General features: G+C 36.2%; 1 protein-coding gene across 1 annotated transcript in view; it reads left to right on the forward strand.

Annotated features, from left to right (window-relative positions):
* Positions 1–24,496, forward strand: part of LOC150109149 (transient receptor potential cation channel subfamily A member 1 homolog) — a 475,501-nt gene that overhangs the window by 32,155 nt on the left and 418,850 nt on the right. The window contains exons 4-5 of the mRNA XM_090411752.1: positions 1,209–1,285; positions 11,212–11,409. Of these exons, the coding sequence (XP_090267878.1) occupies positions 1,209–1,285; positions 11,212–11,409 (275 nt within the window). The remainder of the gene's footprint in view (positions 1–1,208; positions 1,286–11,211; positions 11,410–24,496) is intronic.

Below are 24,496 nucleotides of genomic sequence, written 5' to 3' on the forward strand. Positions count from 1 at the left end.
CTTTGAAAAATCTCACCTGGCTTTGTTTCAGTAACATTATGTTTATCTCTTCTACTAGTTCTATTGATGATTCTTAAGTTGGGATTTGTTCTAGCAAACAATGGTGGCTTTTGTTTAACTGGGAAATATCCCAGCTGGCATGAAATTACCATGATGAACCAGTTTTTTGGGAGGGGTCAGGACGGTTAAGTCAATAAGAATACAATTTGGTTGGCCAAATCTCAGATTTCCAGCCCATCCTTATTCATTCAGTATCCAGGTGTAGATATTTACTAATGGGAATATATCACAAAAAGGTGAGGATTGGGCATTAGGTCAAAAGTTCTGGCCAGTTCTCTGTACTTTTTAAAAGACTACATGAAGGTTTCCTCTTAGTTATTCAGTTTTGACCCTTAGACATCCTAGATTGTATTGTTTACATAATACATTCTAATTCTCATTAAGAAACATCTCTATACTGGAATTTAAATCAACATTTGCTAGGCCACAAAAATATTAGATGCTAATTTGATTTCTTATAAAACATTGTGTCATATTACACATTTATTTATATAATTTAAATATACAAAAAAAAGTACAAGTTAATTTTTTTAATGCATAATTAATTTTTGTTGCTTGAAATATTTCATAATATGACTTTAAATGCACCTTGCTTAAGCATATTCATAAGGAGCACTAGAATAATTTTCTATAATGAATTTCCTTCAGCATAGAATTGTGCCTATGTGGCTTGGGTTGTGACTCTTCAGTAGTTTGTTATAACAGTGTTTGCTGTAGTGAGAGTTGACTACATAAGGAATAATATATTTCTAGGTCTTATATATACTCCAGTGCTGTTATAATAATAGTATAATGAGTTTTAACATTATGTAAATATTGTTATTATAATTAAATTTCTAACAAGTGTTTTAAACATGGAAATTCATTTGAAATTTCATATGTGGCTATAATAAGTAGTGACATAATTGTTATAATTATCATCCGTGATTACAGTAAGTGAAACATGCTATGGTAAAGGGTGTTTTCTTTGACAGAGAAATCATTGGCTTGTACTTTAATTAATTTAAAACATTTCTTTAGTTATTAATTTTTAATAGTTATTGATGCAATCATAATTTTTAAATGTGATTTTAAAACAAATGATTAAGAAGAGAAGTATTGGCTGAAGTTATATTACTATTATTATTTATTATTTTTTTCTTTGTAAGATATTAACATTCGTGGTGAAGATGGCCTTACTCCTTTGCATTTTGCAGCAAAATACTACAGGCGTTTGAGAAAACAAGTATGTATGCTATTTTAATTACTAATAATTCACCATTTCTCTTAGTGACAGTTCATTATGATCACCTACATCTTCATAAAATAATCACTTTTCTAATGTGTTCATTTAAGGTTATGTGTCATTTGAAGTATAATAATATATATATATTGGACCACTAATATGGGTAAGCAGTGCACAACATGCAGCCACTCCCTGCCAAGTCAGTCCTGCCTTTTTGTAGTATGACTTGTTTCCACATAAGGTCTCTAGCAAACCCAATGAGTATTCCTGGAAATTGATATCTTCCTGGTTGGAGGAAATGCCAACTAGATCCATTAGATAGCAGATAGATGACTTTCATCTATCTGCTATCTACCGCTTGGCTTATTGGAGGCCTCAAGTGCTGAATGCCATGTTTGATTTCTAGAGCAGGGTTTCCGGTTTCTGTTCCCCTCTCCTACATGCAGTGATGTATACTCTTTAAGGGCATCCTAAACATCCTTCTCTGTTTTGAGGGTGCATCAATTAAAATGATGGTGCCACAGACCAACTGTTAGATAGCACACAGGCTCAAATCTGTCACTAATAAGTCAGGAGGCTTCCTGGTCAACTGGCAGCATATTGCATCTGGAGAGGGAGCTGAGTAGTGGTTTGTGGGAGGTACTGCCAGAATGCTAGAATTTGACATCCACTTTGCTATCTGCTACCTGTATTCATGGCATAAACACCAGTATAAATGATGTTCATCATTACTTACATCCAGACCAAATCTCCTACTCTAGACAGAAACCAAAATTGCAGGTGCATCAGATCCTGTCCACTTTCGGTATTCAGATTACACACTTTACAATTCCTTTTGCCTCAAGGATGGCACCTTTACTTTTGTGAGATCTGACACTGGTTGCCAGGGAATAACTAATTAAGAATCCTCTGGCTCAAGGTTTCCTTGCCTAGAGGAAATCTGCATTTACTAATCTCTGAAGTTCAAAAACCATTCTGATCTCTTCATCTTCCTCTCCATGAAGCTTTTTCATCTGCAGTCCAACTATCCAAATGGCACTGTTATCTTCCTAGGTGGTCTTAATATCCACAACTCCATCTGGTTCCCCTTTTCCAACATCACTGACCAAGCTGGACAAGATAAGATGCAGAAGCCTTTGCTATAATCAGTAATATGCAAATCATATATCTGCCCACCTAAATTCCTAATAACCTCTTCATTCTTTCAATACTCTTTTTTGCCGGCTCTCATTCTGGATATGTATAGGTCACATCTCTTCTCAGTAACTTGTATCATAATGTTGCAAGTTTTCTCTCTCACAGAATGCCCTTCCTTGGACTACTCCCAGCTGTGTGTTATCTGGTGCTATGAAGGTACCAAGTAGGATGACTTGTGGAATTTCTTCTCTTTCTTTCAATAATCTGACTATGGCTTCCATTCTTCTGACTCAAACGCCTATTCCAAGTGAGTCATAGAATTATTCTCATTGGCATTGAATACCTTTTGTTCCTCATTCTATTCAAAATTATCATTGACTTTCTAAGTGTATAAAAAAATTTGAAAAGTAAAAAGCTTCTTACTTAGCCTATCTATGCTGAAGCATGCAATAAATGCAAATTTAAATCATCAGCAAATCTAAATCTAACTTCATAAAGGCCAACACTTGCCTCTTGTCCAAATGGAAGCTGTGTCTTGATCCCTTACCAGGCCATCAGATGCATTTTCTGCTCACCTGCACTTCCACCTCTCTCTCATCAGATGGCACCACTATTACAACACTCAAAGATAAATCTAACCTCCTAGCATTACTTTTTCCTCAAACTCCTTCTATATAGATGTTCAAGTCAAATTACCTCCTACCATACCAGAATCTGAGCATCCTATCCCTCCTCTGATTTTTTTGGCAAAAATATATCAGAAGAATACTAAACAACTTCGACACTAAAAGATTTTTGGTACTAATTGACATCTCTCGCGCTCTCTCTCTCTCTCTCTCTCTCTCTTACTCTAGTTGTACTCCAACATTGTGCACTATAGCTTATGCTTGTCCTGTATCATCACAGCAATCTTCCATAGTAGTTAGCTGGCACTTATCTCAACATGTTGAAGCAATCACATATTCAGCCTATTTCAAAAAAAAAAAAAAAAAAGGGAGATGGAAGTCTAACATCAAAGTACCAACCAATGGCCATCATTTCAATCTTTTCCAAAATAAATAATAAAGTCATTAATATCCACTTTTCCACTACCTACAGGCCCACCAGTTAATCAGCAACCACCAGTATGAATTTCACCATTCAAGGCTCATTGGCTGACATCTTAGCCTACATCACTCACTGCTGGATACATGACATAGAAATGTTCAGAAAAACCCATGCTGTTGCTCTTGGCATTACCAGTGCTTTTTATTGTGTCTGACATCAAGGCCTGCTGAGTGAATTGTCATCCTTACATCTACCTATCACTTTCCATAATTGGATAGCTGGCTTTCTCTCTGGTCTTTCACTGCTTGTCATGGTGGATGGTTCCTCTCTTCAAGCTTTGCCACCAATGCAGGAGTGCCTCAGGGCTCTGTTCTATTACCTACCCTCTTTCTACTATATGTAAATTGACTAATCTCAATCACCACTCTGTTGAAAGTTTTGCCGATGATAGTCTCCATTCTTCCTGCTCATTTGACAAACCATGCAGTGCTTAGACATCCCACGCTTCAAGGTTATCTTCAGCCAGCACCTTAAACATTGATCTCTATAACCATCCTTCAAGGGCTGAGGACATTCTAGTTACTTTCAGTGCCACCAAAGCTTAGTCTTGACTTTTCTCTTACAAGGAGGATTTCAGCTCATCTGCCCTTACCCTCAGTAACACACCGATCACCAAAAGGATCCAATCTCTGCCTGGACTAATAGAGTAATATTTACCTCCAGTCTGTCCTGATGTGAACACATGACATTATTTGCTTCCTCAGCATCTGAAAATCTAGCCATTATCTTCCATCCAATATGCTATTTTTCATTCACCCAGTTACTAATTCTATGCAAATCCCAAATCCATCCATACAAATATTGTCCACTTGTTTGATTTGGTGCACCTAAAGCCTCCCTAAAATATCTTGATGCTGTCCAGAGGAGAGTAATTTGGTTTGTAGATGATCACTCACTTACAGGCTCATCTCAACCTCCATTTCACAGATGATGTTTCAACACTGTTCTACAGGTATATTTCTGTTCACTGTTCTGCCAAACTGGTAATTATCATTCCTCCATTTTGCTTAACCCTTGAAAACAAGAGCAGTAATTGTCCTGCATCCTTTTTCATCATGACACACCAAACCTACTTCTCATCTTCCTCTTTTACTCCATTTGCTTCCATCTTCTAGAACAGCCGCCTTCCTCATGAAGTATTCCCAGACAACAATAACTTGCAAATCTTCGAGAAAAATGTAATTAACAAATCTAAATCTAACTTCATAAAGGCCAGCAGCAGAACATTTGTCTCCTGTCCAAATGGAAGAAACAGCTACCATTTGGACAGGAGGCAAGTTTTTTCTCAATCCTAACTTGTACCCTACACATGACACTGATGTACTAAAAAATAAATAAAAATAAGTAATAAACCTTTGTAGACCAGTATGGCATGCACAGGAAATTACTTTTTTATTATTTCAGAATCTTCTATATAGAAGCATCATGATTGACAAAAATCATAGTGAAGCAAGTAATGCAGGCCCCCAACACATACAGAGAGTAAACTAAATTTAGTTTATATAAAGATGCCTATGTAATATGTTGCATTACTGCAAAAATTCATCAGCCATTCCTAGTGCTAGTTGCATAGGAAGATGACCAAATTTTTGGAATCTATACAGCAAGTTCAATACATTTCTCTCTAAGTATATTTAAGGTATAAATTAAAGATGCCAAGAAATTATATACTTGGCTTAATCCTTTATCCAAGTGTAAGCAAACAAAGTCTGTGCCTGAAGTATTTTCAGGACTGGGGCAACACGTATAAAGAAGCTAAGACTTTACATCACTTGCCTTAGTATCCCATAATGCGAAGCACATCTCATTGCAGACGTGTATAATGCTATTCATTATAGGAAGGGTCACTACCCAGACCAGTTTCGACTTTCATTGAGGTCTCTTCAGTGGAAGCCAGACCCAGAGGTGATACTAAGGTTGAAGTAATGCAAAAGCCATATTTTCATATACAAGTTGCCAAAAAATGTCACACCTTATTATTAAATTACTCTGGATTGGAGAAAGATGTTGGAAGTTTTTTCACTTGGTTATACTATAAATTAAAGATACCAAAAATCCAAGTACTTCAACCTTAGTATCACCTCTGGATCTGTTATAATGTTATCACTGAATAGACCTCAATAAAGGTCGAAACAGGTCTGGGTAATAATAAGGTGTGACCCTTCCCATAATGCATAGCATTATACATGTCTGCAAGGAGATGTACTTCGCATTATGGGATACTAAGACAAGTGATGTGAAGTCTTAGCTTCTTTACATGTGTTGCCCCAGTCCTGAAAATACTTCAGGTGCAAACTTTGTTTGCTTACACTTGGATAAAGGATTAAGCCAAGTATATAATTTCTTGGTATCTTTAATTTATAGTATAACCAAGTGGAAAAACTTCTAATATATTTAAGGTAGTTTTGCTAATTTCTAAGAATCATATCTAATTACCTGGATCTGGAGGATCAGAGGATGCAAGTAGATTTTTCATTTTATTCTTTAGTTTCTGTAATGAAACACTGAAATAGTCTATAACACCTGATTTCATCAGACCATGCTGCATTAATAAACATTGTGGTCAGTTCTTGAAACAAGCCCAGAACATTATCATATTTGCAGTAATAAAAAAAAAATATGATCTCTATTTATGTTGACAGTTATATATTTCTTACATGTGCACCATTCAAGTTTAATATTTTCATCAACTAGCAAGGTTTGGCTATTCACTAAAGGATTATTCTAACATCTGTATTTATTAGTTTCCATTTTAGATTTTTAGTATACAGGTAACCCTCGTATAACATGGTACTTATACAATGTGGTTTCGATATAATGCGGTCTACAAATTGTGGTATCCCTTGTTCAACGCAGTTTCGATATAACACAGTCTACAATTTCTAGTAACCCTTTATTTATTTTTTTTCATATTTTTCACCGCGGGACTTAAAAATCAAATTTTATCTTCGTTAAATTTGTGTCTGCCCATATCGTGCAAGTAGTTATAAGTATCGAATTTAGTTTTATTGTATCACTGAATAAGGTACTGTATAGAGACTTTTGCAGTCTGTGTTATTCTCAACAAATAGTGCAATTAGAAGCAGCTGGAATAAAAACGGCGCTAACTAATGAATCACATGTCCCCTCTCACACTCTGCTGTATAGACTCGAGCAAAACCATATGTTGCACTGAAACATAGTATCTAACTAAAAACTATTGTCCAATTTTTCAATTATGAAATAAGTGTTTTTTTATTGCATTCGAAATTCTCGATGTCATTATGACAGATCACAAAGGCTAACTTAAAATAAAAGACTACCAAGAATTGAAACATGCCATATAATGAATGTGTGAGTTCACCTGCCACCTCAAGCGCAAACAAGAAGCCATAAAATTCAACCAAGGGTTGAAACGTTTGTGTGAGTTGAGCCAGTCAGTAATGAGAAGTTCCATTGGAATGATAAATGACACCCTGTTGTGAATGTGTTAAAACTAATAGTGAATGTTGTTATGACAGTTTCAGATGTTATGGAATTCGATTGAAGAGAATTAGCATTTCAACTCAACACTTGTCAGTTGCTTTTGTCTTTGGGTCACACGATCTTTTGTTAATACCGCACCAGTCATATGCACGTCTTTATAGCTGCTGTCTTGTGTAAAATAAAACAAAATTCAGCTTGTACGTATTGTAACAATTAAAAAAAAACTTGAATAGTTTATAAGCGTATAAAAGGACATCACCTGTAAATCGTTGACGTGCCAGCAAAATTCTCAGACATGCCACCTCTGGCACGAGTGCCATAGGTTCGCCATCTAGGGTTTACTGTATAAAGTGTTTATTGTTGAAAATTGTCTTCATTTTCTTCCAGGAAAGCACATTTAAAATCATAAGTGTGTTATTCTCAAGCAGAGCAGTTTATTTTCTGGTGAGTTACATACATATGTAATGCTTTTTTTTTTTTTTTTTAATGTAAAAGTTTATTTTTATTGTAATGGCCACTGAAACTGCAACAAAAGGCGAAAAAACAAGATTGAAGAGGAAATTAATTTCTCTCGAAGAAAAAATTAAAATCTTGGATCGGTTGAAAATTGGAGAAAAACCAGGAGTTGTTTCAAGGACTCTGAATTTAAATGAATCAACAATTATTCAAACAACCAAACAAAATGAACATGAAATCCGAGAAAGTGTTATTGCTGGGCCAACGGTAAATGCAAAGCGCGTTACTCATGTTCGCGATATTCTAATAGAAAAAATGGAAAAATCTCTAATGATTTGGATAGAAGATTGCACTCAAAAGAAAATTCCTTTGGATGGATGCCTTATTAAGCAAAACGCTCTCAAAGTTTATAAACATTTAAAAGAACTTGATCAAGATTCTTCAGAAGAAATCTCTCAGCATGGATTTTCTGCCAATAAGGGTTGGTTCGAAAACTTTAAAAAGTGGTTTTCTTTGTATAATCTTAAAATCCAGGGAAAATCAGTGTCAGCAGATGTTGAAGCTGCCCGGAAATACCCAGCAGAACTTTTAAAAATCATTAAAGAAGGTGATTACAGTGCAGACCAGGTGTTCAATGTGGATGAATCTGGGTTATATTGGAAAAAAATGCCAAAACGCACCTATATTTCGAAAAATGAAAGATCAGCTCCTGGATTCAAAGTTTCCAAAGATAGAATTACTCTACTGTTTTGTAGTAATGCATCAGGTGATTACATGACAAAACCAATGTTTATTAACCGATCTGCAAATCCTCATGCGATGAAATGGCTCGACAAGTCCATCCTACCTGTTTATTGGCAGGCCAACAAAAAAACATGGGTTACAGCTAGCATGTTTGAAAATTGGTTTTTCAAGTGTTTTGTACCCGATGTAGAAAGTTACACAAAGAAAAAGAATACTGACTTCAAAATTCTACTAATTTTAGATAACGCACCAGGCCACCCAACAAATTTAAGCCATCTGAATATTAAAATAACTTTTTTTCTGCCTAATACTACTTCACTTATTCAACCACTCGACCAAGGAATAATATCAACATTTAAGTCATATTATATTCGGCGAACATTTCAGTTAATTTTGGAAAAAATGGAATCTAATCCAAACATGACACTTCCTCAAGCGTGGAAAGAGTTTTCAATATTGAATTATGTAAAAATTATTTCTGTCCATTAAGGAATTAAAACCCTCTACGCTGAATGCTTGCTGGAAAAAAATACGGCCTGAAGCCGTAATGGAACAAAATTTCATACCTCCAGTGGATGTCGAGCTACGTCGTATAATAAACGTCGCACACATTTTTGATGGAGAGGGCTTTTGCGATATGGTTGAAAATGAAATTAGTGAATTAATTGATGGAAAAACAGATTTAAATGAGGAGGAACTGGTACAATTAATAGATGGCATCGAACCAAATGGCGGGGAAAGTTCTGCCGAAGATTCTGATTGTGATGAATCCGTTAAAGAATTCAGTTTAAAGAAATTAGCAGAAGGATGGGACTTGGCAAGAAAGTTAGGAAGTTATTTTATGGATAATGATCTCTCAACGGAGCGCTCGAGAAAATTCATGAGACAATTGGATATTTGTTTAGCACCATATTATGAACTTAATAAAAAATTGCAATATAGTGGAAAGCAAAGTCTTATTACTTACTTCTTGATGACTAAACCAGCCGAAGTATGCAATGAGAATAATACAAATGATGTCCAAGAGATTTCAAGTGGTGATGACCTCCGGCCACTTAAAGAACATCTACGAAATGTTATTTCTGAAGACAGTGATGACGATTAAAATATGTGCTTTATTTTATTGTGTATAAAACATTTATGCATTATGTGCAATGAAATTTATGTACAATTTGTAATTTTTATAATTTTATACTATGTATTTGTCATAGTTTATATTTTCTTAACTTACATGAATTACCTGAATTAAATAAAAATATTGTTTTTGTTGGATATGTCATTGTTGTTTATATAATTAAAAAAAAAAACGATTTCGGAACCTAACCCTACTTTTTCTATGTGATCTATGTCTCGTATAACGCGGCATTTCTATGGAACCTAACAGCCGCATTATATGAAGGTTACCTGTATATTAAATTGAGGTTCTTACAATATGATTTATTTACTTGCATGATGATAAACACTTTAATTAAAAATGCATTAATGCACATAGTTTCTGCACAGAAGACATCTCATTACTCCTTAAACATGGAAAGATGAACTAAAGTAGTTGCAGAGGCAGTCATATTGTAAGTCTGCTTGCAAATGAAGTGTCATTTCTAGCTAAGATGACTGCAGTACCACTTCTGATAGTAGGTATTCTTAAACATTTGTGAAGAGATGTTCTTTTAAAAAGAGAATTCAGTTATTAAAAATAATTCAGGAAATCTAAAAACTATTTCAAAAAATTAAATAAATAAAAACAGTAATATTAGCTTGGATGAACATGAAATATTGCATGAGATAACAATTTGTAAGCCTGTAAGTAATTCGCATTTACTAAGTAAAAATTTTTTGATGATGCATTGTCACAGAAAAGCAGAACTTGATCGTTTTCTGAAGTGCAGTAAGGAGTTAATTGTATTATTATTTTTTTATTCTCTATAGCATTTAAAAAAAAAAATCTAATATTTTATTTCAGTAATATTTAATTCTTAGAATGGAGAAAAAAAGCCTAATTGGAGGCATGGGGGACTGATTACAGAAATAATGGAGGGGACTGTAGAAGGAAAGAGGCCATGAGGCAGACCAAGAATTTCATATATAAATAACATAATGATGCTAACTGGCGCTAAGAGTTATGAAGAGATAAAAAGTAAGTCACAAGACAGGATGTTGTGATGTGCTGCTATATTTACCAATCTTTGGATTGATGCACCAAAGAAGAGAATGGAGGAATAAAATCTGCTGTTTTGAAATATAAATTTGTTTTTACTGAATGTTGACTTTAAAGAAATTTTTCTTTTCTACATAAATAATCAGACAAAAAAATATAGTGTTAGGCATAACTGACTGCAAAATTAGCCACATTAAATTTTTCTTCCTTCATAAACCAAATAAGCAGCACTTTTAAAATAAGTCAAAGTGATCATAGCTGTTTCTTCTGAGAAATTGGCAGGGCACAGTGGATTGAGAAAATTCTATGGTATCATATCTGGAATGAATATAATATATATTCTGGCTACTCAGATATTATTTTTGATTTGACTATAGGTTGATTTGTAGACAATGCATAGATATTATATAAAGTAAGACTCTTTTATTATATAAATTTTTAATGCTGTTATTTAATTTATTTTTATCATATATAAATTTGTAGCTTGACTTATTGTTCACCAACATTATTATTCTTTTTGTTACTTTTCTTGGGTTGGGGAATTTTTCCATCTCATATAATATTCAAAAATTTAAGGAACCTAATTAAAAATTCTTAACATGGACTAATATTGATATTATCTGCACACACACACTCAACATCTGCTTTTCACATATTAAACAGTAAATTCATACAGTTTATTATATAGATTGTTTACACAATAAATAATGCAGGAAAAAAGCATGAAATAAAATATTTAATTCACAATAATGTAATGTTATTGTGCAGTGCTATTTAAAGTATACGTATTTTTAAAAATTTTTAAATATTATTTTGTGTTTTACCATGTTTATATCTTTATATTTTCATACTGTATATTTAGTTGCATGAGGAGAGTGATGGTAGCTCATCATCATCATCAAGTAATAATAGTGATACCGTTGTGACCTATCTTTTAAATTGTGGTGCAGATGTTAACTGTGAAGATAATTATTTTTTGACTCCACTTCATTATGCTGCTATGAGAGGAAGTTTGGCAGCAGCGCAAGAATTATTGAAATGTCCTGCAGTTAAATTAGAGGTAATCATTTTTGTGTATATTTGTAGTGTAATATGTATTTTGTTATTGATTATATTTTTAAGACAGTTTCTGGACTGCAAAGTGACTGATAAATATTGAATTTGAATATTTTTATTTATTTTGATGTGGTTCCCATCCACAAAAGGTTATTAGTAAACTTATAGTACATTTTGTATCATTGGTGGATTAAGGATTTTTTTTTCTCCATTTTTATTAATTTTATATAATTTTTTGTATTTTTCATTTATTTTTACCTGGTCTAGAAACCCTGCTCTAGAGAGATCAAACACGGGACATTTATAAGCTGCTTCAAGCCTCCAATAATGTAGAGCAGTGGTCTCACACTGGCTGATGAAATTCATCTCCCAACTAAAGACAATCACAAACATCTGCTCATGGCGGGATTCAAACCTGTGACCTGTTGATTGAAGAGCAGGTACACTAACCACTTGACCAACCAGTCAGGCTGTAGGATGTTGGAAGTTTTTTTTACACTTGGTTAGACTATAATAAATTTAGTTTAATCCTTTATCCAAGTGTGAGCAAACAAAGTTTGCACCTGAAAATATCTTCAGGACTGAGGTAAGGTAGTACGACACCGGGCAACTCACAGCAAAGGTGGATCAAGCTCTCAACTCCTTGCTTGTCTCAGTATGTCCCATAATGCACAGCACATCTCCTTGCAGACATGTATACTGCTATGCATTAAGGGAAGGGCCACTACCCATACTGGTTTCGACCTTTATTGAGGTCTTGGCAGTGGGAGCCAGGCCCAGAGTGGAGATACTAAGGCAAGACGTTGCTGACTATAAGGGTGAAGCAAAATGTTTTTATAATCCCTGCTATCTGATAAGGTTGCTGTGTAGGGAAAAGTTTATGAGCTAAGTGCTCTGCCTGAGTGGGTGCGATTTAAAGATCTTCATTTGGAAGTAGGATGGCCTTGGGTCTCATATATTTGGAGAAGTCTGTTTCATCATAATTTGCTGCTTGTTGCACTAATTCATTTGGATGTCAAGAGGATGTTGAGAAGAACTTTACTGCCGAAGACCGCAAGAAAGAGTAGATGTATGGGATATTTGTATCCCAGTGGAGTTGGACATTTCTGATATACCATGGTGCGTTTAAGATCATGCAGAGACATTTGTTTTGCACTCTCTAGTTTGAAGATATTTGTACTTGAGGTGTGGCTTCAGGCTGGGAATGCATAAGTAATAATGGGGCGAATCATCAACTGATAAAGGAGCAGTTTTATTTTGGTATCCAGCTTGCTATTCCTATTGATAAGAGGGTAAAGCTGTGCAATGATTTTTGATGCTTTTGTACATGAGGCTTTTATATGTGTATTGAAGGTTAGTTTTCTATCCAGCAGTACACCCAGATATTTATTTTCTGCTTTCCAGCGAATCTTGATAATAAATAGGAAGATGTCATCTTTGGGAGATATTGAGTTTTTAGTGAAGAGCATGGCAATACTCTTCTGAGGGTTTACTTGCAATCTCCATTCCGAGAACCAGTGCTCTAATCTCTGCAGGTTTTCTTGCAGTTTCTTGGTGACAAGGTGTGGTTTAATCTATCTGGTTAGTATAGCTGTGTCGTCTGCGTATAAGGCAATGATAAATGATATTGGATTGATTGTGTGGAAAATGTCCGCCATGTAAATCGTGAAAAGTATCGGTGCCAATAGGGACTCTTGAGGCACTCCTGCCAAGATTTGTCGCTGGGTAGATAATATATCATTTAGTTTGACTTGCCTTCGTCTGCCACTAAGAAATGACTTTATAATTTGGACTAGATATAATGGAATGCCAGCTAAAATCAACTTGTATAGTAGTCCAAAGTGCCATAATTTGTTGAACGCCTTTTCTAAGTCAAGAAAAACTGCTCCAGTGTATTGGTGCCAATTGTAACTTGTGGTAATGAATTCGATTAGTCTATGAATTTGTTGGGTGGTACCATGAAACTGGCAAAAAACAAACTGTTCTGAAGGAAGGATGTTTAATTTTTTACTGAAAGTTGAAATCTGGAATGGATAGCTTTTTCTGTTATTTTCCCCAAATTAGAAATCAGACTTATGGGACGATAACTTTGAGGCTGCTGAGGATCCTTGCTAGGCTTGTATATAGGAACTACGTCTGCCAACTTCCATGCAGAGGGAAAGTACTTAAACCTGAACATAGCATTTATTATTGTTGTAAGATGTACGATGGCCTTTCGGGGTAGCAGTTTAATAACTTTGTTAGGTATGCCGTCAGGCCCTGGAGCTTTTTTTATTCTTTAAGTTCTTTATAATGTCATAAATTTCAGCTGGAGAAGTAGGTGTGAGTTGGCTGGTACAGGTATCAGACCATTTTAACACGTGTCTGACGTGGCGGTGAATTTTATAAATATGATTGAAGTTTAGGTTATCGTATGAAGGGTTACACTGTTTTTCTAAATTTTTAGCTATAGTTTTGGCTTTTTCTGCATCTGTGTAAACAATGTTCAGGTCAGATTTGAGAGGAGGAAGAGTTTTTTTTTGTTTTTGATGTTTCTCAGGAACTTCCAGACGGTTTGATCATCAGGTGATATGGAGGCTAATTTGTCTTCCCATAGTTTGTTTCTGTGGGCTTTAAGTGCATCTCTCACTGCACTGTTCATTTTGTTGAGATATTTTTTGTCTTGGGGTACTCTGGTATCTTTTACTTGCTTTATTTTTTTCTCTGATTAAGTTCATTATGGCATCTGGTAGTCATTTAGGCTTAAAAACAATTGAATTTGAGGTGATAGATGCTATGGCTGTGTTGATTTGATCAGTAAGTTTATTGCCTGCAGAATCAATTTCTTCCTTGGAATTAATATGCGGGACTGGATCAATGTAGTTTGGAAGCATTTTGGATAGTTTTTCCCAGGGAATGAAGGTGTGAGGCTAAGGGGGAAGTCCCCTCTGGTAACCCAGTTTGAAGCAGAATAGGATTGTGGTCTGATGATAATTCATTCAATGATTCCAGGGTGTACTGCAGGTTGACATTCTGAAGGACAGCTATATCCAAGATGTTGGATGAGCCAGTCGGACTGTGGTGAGTTGGCACTGAGGGGCCAGCCAAAGCTGCACAATTTGAGCTTGTGTAGTTAAAGAAGATGCGGCCATTCCTATTTATAGACCTACTGCTCCAGGCATGATGTTTTGCGTTTAAATCTTCGGCGATAATAACCAGTAGTTAAAGTCCGAGAATAGCATTCAGATCTGCGGTCAGCAATGTTTTTGATGGTGGGTTATAAGCAGCATAGATTTTTATGTTTCCGACAGAGTTTGTGATGACATTGATACCTATGACTTCGAGATTAGTGGTTGTGGGAATGGCTACAGCATGATGGTTGATATGATTTTTGATGAGGATGGCTGTTCCACCACCTCTATAATCCAGCCTATCATTCCTGTAAAGTTGATATCCTTTAAATTTAGGATTGTCAGCAGGTCTCAGGTGAGTTTCATTAATTAATAATATATCCAGATTATATCTATCATTGAATTCCTGCACTTCTGGTATTTTATTTTTAAGGCCATTGGCATTCCATGCAATAATCATTAGAGAATCTGTGGTGAATTTTTCCCTATGCATTGGAGAGTGCAGATAAAATGGACTGTGTTTGCTGCAAGAAACTTTTTGTAGTGCTTAGTGATGGATTTGCATTACTGAAATCCTGTAATGTATTTACAAGAGAAGAGGTGATGATGGCTGTTATATTTGAATGTAGATTTGGCATATTCTGATCATTGACTGCTTTTTTGGGGCAGGCCACGCCAGCGTATGTTCTTGTTTGGTGTTGAAGATTTATTTTCTTGGGGGGCTCAGTTGATGGTGGGTGAACACCTATCATCTTGTTCAAACTAATAGGAGCCTGATGAACTTGAGCTTCTGGGGCTCTCGTTTCTGATAACGAGGTAGATTGAGTGATTAACTCAGTTTTCCTGTTTTTTGTGTTGCAAATGCACCCTCTGTAATTTGCAGGGTGGGGGCCACCACAATTAGCGCACTTAGCTGGGGTGGTTTTTGGCTTGGAGCAGGTATGTGTGGGGTGGGTGTCACCACATTTTAAACATCTGTATTGAGCTTTGCACAACTTCTGGGCATGACCAAATTTTTGGCATCTATGGCACTGCCCAGAAGAGGCCCTTTCCTAAGTGGCTCCAGTGAGACCTTAAGCCCACAGATTGTCATCAAGTTATAAATATTTTTATAGATATTGTGTATTTCCACCAATGCCAGAGGCATAGGGGTCTTGTTTGATCTGTACGTTCTGCTGAACTTTATGAGAGACAGATCTTGCACGTTGAGGTCAGCAGCTATTTCAGCTGTTTCAATGTCTTCTGATACTCCTCGGAGTACCACTTTTAAATTTTTCTCTGAGGTAAGTGTGAAGGTATGGTATTGTATACCTCTTACATCCAACTCCTTGGTTAAATTTCTATAGTCAGTCACTGTAGCAGGCTGAATTTTGATGCCCTCCTCTGTGTTCTTGGCAGTGGAGTAATTTATCTGCAGGTTGGCCATGGTGGTTCTTGAGGCTGTCCATCTCTGCTTTTCCCTAAGAATGACTGGAGGTACCTTTTCATTGGTGGAGGCAGAGGAATCTGTGTTGGGGGCATCTTCATCCATGCCATTTTTGTTTGCTGACTCCGAGGGGAGAGTTTTGTGCTTTTTGCACACGTGTGTCTCTCCTTGATCTGAACGAGTAGAGTCTGAGATTACTAGATTTAATTTTTCCTCCATTTGAGGAGCATCTTCATTTTGATCTTCATCAGTCTCGAGTAAAGAGTAAAAATTTAGGAAGCCGGGCCATTCAAGCTCGAACTTCTTAAGGAGTTTCTTTATGAAGCTGAATGCCAGCCCTTTATCTAGAGAGTCTATAATAATGTCAGGATCTATCATGTTTGATGGCCATTTGAGCTTAAACTTCCTTTGAAGTTTATTTACAAGAATAAGCACTGGCTCTTCATCCAGAGAATCTGTGAGGGCGTCCAAATCTAACACACTCATCATTAACGATTTGCGTATAAACACAAGTAAATCCTCCAAGTATATGGATCTGAAATAGATGTGCTAACAATGGTGATTCTAGCGGCTGTTAGGCCTAACGAATCGCCTTCATTGCAATTACAGTCCACTTACCTGTGCTGCTGTTCCTTGAATACAGTATAATCCGCAATTTAATAACTTTAATTACGTCTCTGCTAGTTAATCTAGCAACTACACTACAAAATCAGAGTTTCTCATATTTGATTAACACATTCTACCGAGAGGAAAATCCACCATCAGCCATGATAAAAGACTAACTGCGTACCGTAACGAGCGCCCTCCATTTTCCCTAAATCGAGATACTAAGGCAGAAGCAATAGGAGAGGTCATCCTTACTTATAGGAGTTGCCAAAAGGTGTGCCACCTTATTATTAAATTACTCTGGATTTAAAGAAAGATGTTGAAAGTTTATTTTACACTTGGCTAGACTATAATAAATTTAGTTTAATCCTTTATCCAAGTGTGAGCAAACAAAGTTTGCACCTGAAAATATCTTCAGGACTGAGATAAGGTAGTACAACACTGGGCAACTCGCAGCAAAGGTGGATCAGGGTCTCATCTTCTTGTCTCAGTATCTCCCATAATGCACAGCACATCTCCTTGCTGACATGTATACTGCTATGCATTAAGGGAAGGGCCACTACCCATACCGGTTTCGACCTTTATTGAGGTCTCGTCAGTGGGAGCCAGGCCCAGGGTGGAGATACTAAGGCAGAAGCAATAGGAGAGGTCATCCTTACCTATAGGAGTTGTACTACCTTACCTCAGTCCTGAAGATATTTTCAGGCGCAAACTTTGTTTGCTCACACTTAGATAAAGGATTAAACTAAATTTATTACAGGCTGTAGGAATTTATAGGTTGTGAAGAAATGCTCTTTCAAAGAATAGACAAACTAATTCACTGAGTTTATGTCTATTCAAAAAAAACCGAGTTTCCTGTCAAAAAAAAATCCCTACCTCTGTAAAGAGTTTTTTTTGGCTAACTCACCTTTCGTCAAAAGAGACCAGATGAAGTTCCTCATGTCACGGATGGAATCAAACCCAGGTCTTTCCGACTAAAGGGCCACATCTGTACTGACTGACCTACAGAGGCTCATATAATAACAGTAATGATAAACTGAATATCAGGATACTTAAAAGTCAAAGGTGTGTAACTGGGAGAAGACCTCCGTATAGCCTTTTAAGGAATGTGGAGAACTGACTAGGGCTCCTGCCCTTATGTGCAGTCCTTATCTTTTTGTGGTGTGCCTTCTTCAGTATCTACCTGGATATTGAATGAACGAGAATGGGCTAACAATGTGGAATTTAGCTGACCAAATTGTATTGTTAGTGGCTTAAACCATAATGCAGAATGATGGTAAAACACTAAAGGATTTCATGCCAACTGGGGCATCGATTAATTAAACAAGGCTACCATTGTTTTAGTCAATGAACTGTCAGTAGAGTTCAAGGATTGGAACCATCAACATAAAAACCATCCATGGAAAAAAAAATGGAACTAGCAGAAGAATGGATGAGAATTGGAATAATGTGATTAGAGCCTTTTGTTCCAGGTGCAGTGCTTGTCTTGAGGACAAAATTTTCTCTGTCCAAGGTTTTGAAAATTCCAAGCTTCTGAGCAGGATGGTGATATGAAGTGGTGTGGTAATCTGAATTCCAATAAAATGGATACAACAAAAAACTCTGGCCAAACTTCTTAAAAAGAACAAATCTCACTCCCCCTTTCCTCCCAAACCAGACTATACATACAATATATCCCTACTCTACAACATAGGCACTACAGATAAACTGGCTTCCTCCTTTATCGACATAGAATCGTAACTGTATACAAACCTCTAAATAAAATTTCTACCTGCCTAAGTCAAATCAAGGATTGCCTAGATCCCCTCTCTCCTTTCTAGGTATCTACAGCATCCTCTGCCAGTGTAGACTCAATATTTTGGATAGACAGGATGAACTACTTTGCTCAGAAAAAAATACATCTGGAATGGAGAACCAAAAAGCAGATTATGTCAGCATGCCATAAAGACCACTTCATAAGATGGAAGAAAGCCAGACGACTACTCAAATCCTATTTCAAATCAGAGAGACTGTTCTTGGAAGTTCTACAGAGCCCAGTTTATTGCAGCAGGATGGACAGCATGATTTTAAACAGATTTTGGCACACTTCTTAACAACAGGAATTACCATGAGGAGCACCATTGTCACTCTCCACACACACACACACACACACACGACTGTCCAAGGTCATCTTGTTATCAAGGTCATTTTAGTTTCTATCTTCACTGAGTGTGTAATGTTAAATTGCATCTGATAGTGCTAGATTAAGCTTGCAAAATGTCAACCGTAAATAATTAGTAAATTATATATTTATATCCCATTGTCTACATGGTTTTCTGTTCCAGAAATTTCAATATGAATTACCTCCAAACATCATTGTTGGAGCAACATGCTCAGGTTAAAGGCATTCTTCAGACATACTCCCTCTCTCTACCCAAACTTGTCCATCATATTACTGCATAAGACCAATTTTAATTATGTACATTCATTGTTTTTAATTGCTTATAAGCTGCAGCCTATGTTGTAAAATGTATTGGTTTGCTTATGGCCAAATGGCTACTCACATCTTCAGTATGGAAACTCAAGTGTAAGACAAGCCATATCAAACCAAATTTTCTAGGATCTAATAGATATGGAAAACCATTCTTCTTGAGGAGCATCCATTCCTCATAACTAGTATTTACAGTTACCTTTTATCTTACATATATTGTCAAATGTGTTCATTTCTGCTTTGTTGAAAACTACGGACTTGAAAATGCTCAATTTCTACACAGTGGTATATATATAGAGTTCTTCCCTGAATGTCACCCAACTGTCCTTCTCCTTAAAATGCTTTCAACTGTTTCCATGTGCTCATCATTCAGTATGAAGAATTGGAATGGCTAATATGATAACTGTTGGATTATCATATTAGCCATTCACAATCGGAAGTCAGTAGAAATTGCAGATTGATTGTTGTATCCATTTTTCTTGCATTAGAGCAGTATCCTATGGATTATATGCTTAAAGTTTATTGTTCTTCAAAGTTGATTTTATTTTCATGTTAACTTATGAAATAGGTGGGAAATGAATTTCATCTCCTAGTGTGAAACCACTGTCTTGCAAGTGAGGCTTGAAATGACTTGGAAAAAGTACCATGTTTGGTCTCTAAGTTTATCTGATCTTTAGCTCACTCAAAGTGCTTAATATGCAATAAGTTATAACTACCTTTTTTTGGTGGGATTATCAGAAAAGACTCATAATTTTTGAAAAAATACTGTGGGTGACTTTGCAATAAATTTTTCATCTAAAAGAACATTTGCAGAGTATAATAATAATATATTATTATTATTAAGAGAGATCTCCATAGAGTCAGGGACTCATTGAGGGAGAACACACATTACCTGCACTAGCTCTCACATATATATATATATGTATGTGTATGTATGTATGTATGTATATATGTAAAAAAAAAAAAAAAAAGACAAGCCTTATAAACTTTGAGTTATACATACCTGTCTAGAGCAAGCTTTTTCAAGCATCCATGCCTGCTGTGGGATTCAAACCACAACCTGTTGGTTGTAGAGTTGGCATGCCATACACTTGGCCAGCCAGGCTGGCAAGGCTTGAATTCTTTCACACACCTGCACTCAAACTCCAAAGGCAATCCATTCCAATCACACACCATTCTATGAAAGAAAAATAAAATCTCTCACCGCTTTCACTACTGCATTCATTCTCAACTTCTGTGGATGCCCTCACATCCTCTCTTCACCCTTCCATAAAATGAAAAACTTCACCTACTAGTAACCTGTATGACCCTTTCCAAAGTTAAGTTTCGATCATATCACTCCCTCTTTCTCCAGTTTGCTAGTGTCTGCATTCCACAAATTCTCAATCAATGTTCATAATCTGCATTCCACAATCCTGATATCATTTTTAACACTCTCCTTTGCACTCTTTCCACTCTATCAGAATCACCATGCAGGAGCCAGACCTTCATGCATTAGTCCAAGGGAGATTTTATCAAGGCCTTGTAAAAAGGCAATTTATAATCTTTATTATATGGCCCTTTTGAGTCTCAACTTCCTTTCTACTAAAACTCCAAGATCTCCAAGATAACACTGGATATCTCATCACACTATAGTGCATGACTTCACATTTACTAACATAGAACTGATAGCTATTTTCACATGCCCACAATTCCACCCTATTCAAATCATATATGTGAATGATATTTGTGATCTTGGCTGAGTGATTAACATAATCTGCTCTCCAACCTCTGACTACTGTTTCAAATCCCCTCTATGGATGTTTTGTGAATGTCTTTGGATGGTGGATAAATTTCATTTCCCTGTATAAGACTGCCACCCTGCTTATTGTATGCTTGAAGTGACCTGAAAAAAAAAAGATTCATTTGGTCTCTAGAAAAGCTTTCCAGATTATCTCACCTTTAACCCATCTCACAATATTAATACTAGTATAAGATAAATAGTCTTTAGTGAGTGAGATTAATATTAAGATTCAGAGCTTGATAGCTGGGAGTAATCTCCCAAAGGCTATAAGCAATGCAAAGAAACCAAGGCTTTTGATCAAATGTTCTTTTCGCTTTCTCAGGGTATACATATGAATATACAAGATGATGATACAACATATGAAATATTATGTTGGCTGGAACATTGCAAGTTATATTACCAGAGAATATTTAAATGGAGACACTAGATATAAATGTAGGAGAAATAACACGAACAGAGATAACCAGAGCAATAAAGAAGCTAAAAAATGGAAAGGCAGCAGGGATAGACATTTCAGCAGAGCTAATTAAAACAGACATTAAATTGTCAACAGAGACATCTACTGATAAATGAGATGTGGGATAAGAAAAATGGCCAAAGGATTGGGATATAGGAATACTGGTAAAAGGACCAAAAAAAGGTGATACTACGGAATGTAAAAATTGGAGAGGAATTTCACTGCTAAGCACAGTTAGTAAGATCTTTACTAGAATAATCCTGGAAAGAATGAAATACAAAATTGAAGAGAGACTGTCCTAATCCTGTGCCATTTTAAAAGATGGCCCAGTCCATCTGTTGTGCCTCTGATCAAAGATAGTAATATGGTGGATGTGTAATTTTTTTTGGTGGATGGAGTTTGTTCTTTTTAATGGTATAAAATTAGAACATTTTACAAACCATTAAACGAGACAATAGGTCTGTCTCTCTCTCCATCTCTCTCTCTCTCTCTCTCTCTCTCTCTCATCCCTCTCTATTTATGATTTATTTATTTGTTCCACCTAGTATTTCTTATAGAAAACTTCATGATGAGTGAATATAACATTTACAGGAATTTGAAACATCATGATATCTGTGACAAAGCTATATTATTCATTGAATTATAATTAAGTGGTGGTACATTTGTAAAAATATAGAAGGATAATGTGAGTTTATGCTATAGTAACTCATATCTGGGTAAGGGTTAATTTCTTTACTGGTATTATTCCAGTGTAAAGATATGCGCAATATATCTCTAATACAGAGACTTAACCACTTCTTTACCGAGACCATACTGCATGGCAGTATGGTCTCGGTAAAGATTCACAGAACAGTGCGGATATAGACTGGAAAGTTGAAAAATATTCCCGAGGAAGGCAATGGCAAACCACCTCTGTGCCTTGCTAAGAACATTCTATGAGCATGCCAAAAATGAGAAAGTACGATACGGTGCTGAACGCATCCAAAGTGCAACTAGGGAAGAACAGAGGGCTTCCACAGGTAGATCTAGTTTTTATGATGTGTCCAGGTCAAACCCGGAAGGGAGCGTGGTCACGAATGTTGCTGGTTGAAAAAGGGAGGCTCCCTGTTGCACATAAAACCACAGGATTGGCACTTGGAATGTTAGAAGTATGAACCAAGGTAAGTTGGAAATAATAAAGATGGAAATGGAGCACAAAAAGCTGGATATATTGGGATAGATGCAACACCAAATTATGATTTAAGGCTACTTATCAGAGATTGGAATACAAAAGTGAGAGAGACTCAGTAACAAGGAATAACAGCTGAATTTGGTTTAGGTATTCGTAACACTGCAGGGAAGAGACTAGTTGAGTTTGGTGCGGAGAATTCTTTGTTTGTTGCTAACACCTGCTTTAACCAGCACAAAAGAAGATTGTGCACATGGATATCACCTGATGGACAGTACAGAAATCAAATTGACTATATACTTGGACAAAGAAGATGGATAAGTGCAATTCAATCTGTCAAGACTTTTCCAAGTGCAGACTGTGGAACAGACCATGAATTATTAGTGGCTACGATACATGTGAAATTACGGAAACTGAAAACAACACAAATGTCTATCAAATATGATCTTGGAAACATACCAGCTGTATACAATATTAGTATACAGAACAGATTCAACACACTCAATTTGTGTGAAAGAGAACCAGATGAACAATGGGAAGAGATTAAAAGTATAATTAAAACAGAAGCAAAGAAGAATATTCCAACAGTTTGTAAGAAGAAGAAGTTTAAATGGCTGTCAGAAGATGCCATCAAAAGCTCATCAAAAATGAAGGCCACAGAAAATTTTGCAGGAGAAATTTGAAGAGCAGGATTATACACAGGAGTCAGTACCACCGGAGAGTGAAGTGAGGTGGGCACTGCAACAGCTATCCAGTAAGAAGGCACCAGGAGGAGATGGAATACCTAGTGAGCTGCTCAAAGCCCTGGGAAAAGAGTCAGTTAATATTTTAACAGCTCTATGTCAGCAAATTTAGATCACAACTAAATGGCCTAGGGAATGGAAAAAATCAGTTTATATACCTTTATTGGCGATGCAAGAGAGTGCAAAAATTACAGAACTATAGCACTGATTTCTCATGCAAGTAAAATCTTACTTTAAGATCATTCAGAAAAGACTGGAACCATTCATAAAGAGAGAAATGCCAGATGAACAGGCAGGATTTCGAAGAGGCAGAGAAACAAGAGATCAAATCGTCAATGTGAGATGGATAATAGAAAGAGCACAGAAATATCAAAAGAATGTCTGCTTTTATCATCATCATCAAATTCCTGACATGTACCCTTAAGTGGTGAACAGGATATGATAGTACTACATGAAAAATTTACATCATTACTAACTTCCTGTCTACAATTTTCCTCCAAATCAGTCTGTTACTTGTCAAGCCTCCAAAATTATCAGATCTTATATTTCTATCATCTAAGGCACTTTGTACCGTGTCAATCTACATATATGTTTGTCTTTCTCTGGGTCGTTTTCCTGCCAACCTGGCAGAGAACACTTGTTATGCTAATCTTTCCTCGCCTATTCTGTTTAAGTGACCATTAACATCTCCAATTCTGATATCATGTTTAATACCACTATCCTTCATAATGTGATCCATATAGATAATGAATAACAGAGGGGTAATGTACATCCTTGTCTCACACCAGATTTAACATTAATCCCTCTTCCTGTATTTCAATTCTAACTGCTGACTTACAACTCAAATAAAAACTAAGTATTGCTTGATATAATGCCCCATTGACACCATATAACTGTAGTGTATTGAATAGCTTCTCTCTTGGCACCTTGTCATATACGTTTTCCAGATCGACAAAACTTAAATCCAGATCTTTGTTATATTCCCATGCTTTCTCAACTATTTGTCGTAAAGTGAAGATCTGATCCTGACAGCCTCTATTTGGCTTGAATCCAGCTTGTTCTTCACCAAGCTTTTCTTTGACAATTCTTCTCAACCGTTTCTCAAGTATACTTGTATAGATCTTGCCAGAAACACTCAGTAGGGAACTACCTCTGTAATTCTCACATTCAGTTTTATTTCCCTTTTTATATATGGGTACTATGAGAGCTCTACTCCACTCATCGGGAATTCGTCCCTCTGTCCAGGCTTTCTGAACTATGCAGTGCAGCCACTGTAAGACTCTTATACCACCATACTTCAGCATTTCTGGTCGAATATCATCTACTCC

The sequence above is a fragment of the Typopeltis vanoorti genome, chromosome 2 (assembly GCF_054136105.1).
Source record: "Typopeltis vanoorti isolate ZY-2024b chromosome 2, IOZ_Tvanoo_1.0, whole genome shotgun sequence".
Classification (NCBI taxonomy): domain Eukaryota; kingdom Metazoa; phylum Arthropoda; class Arachnida; order Uropygi; family Thelyphonidae; genus Typopeltis; species Typopeltis vanoorti.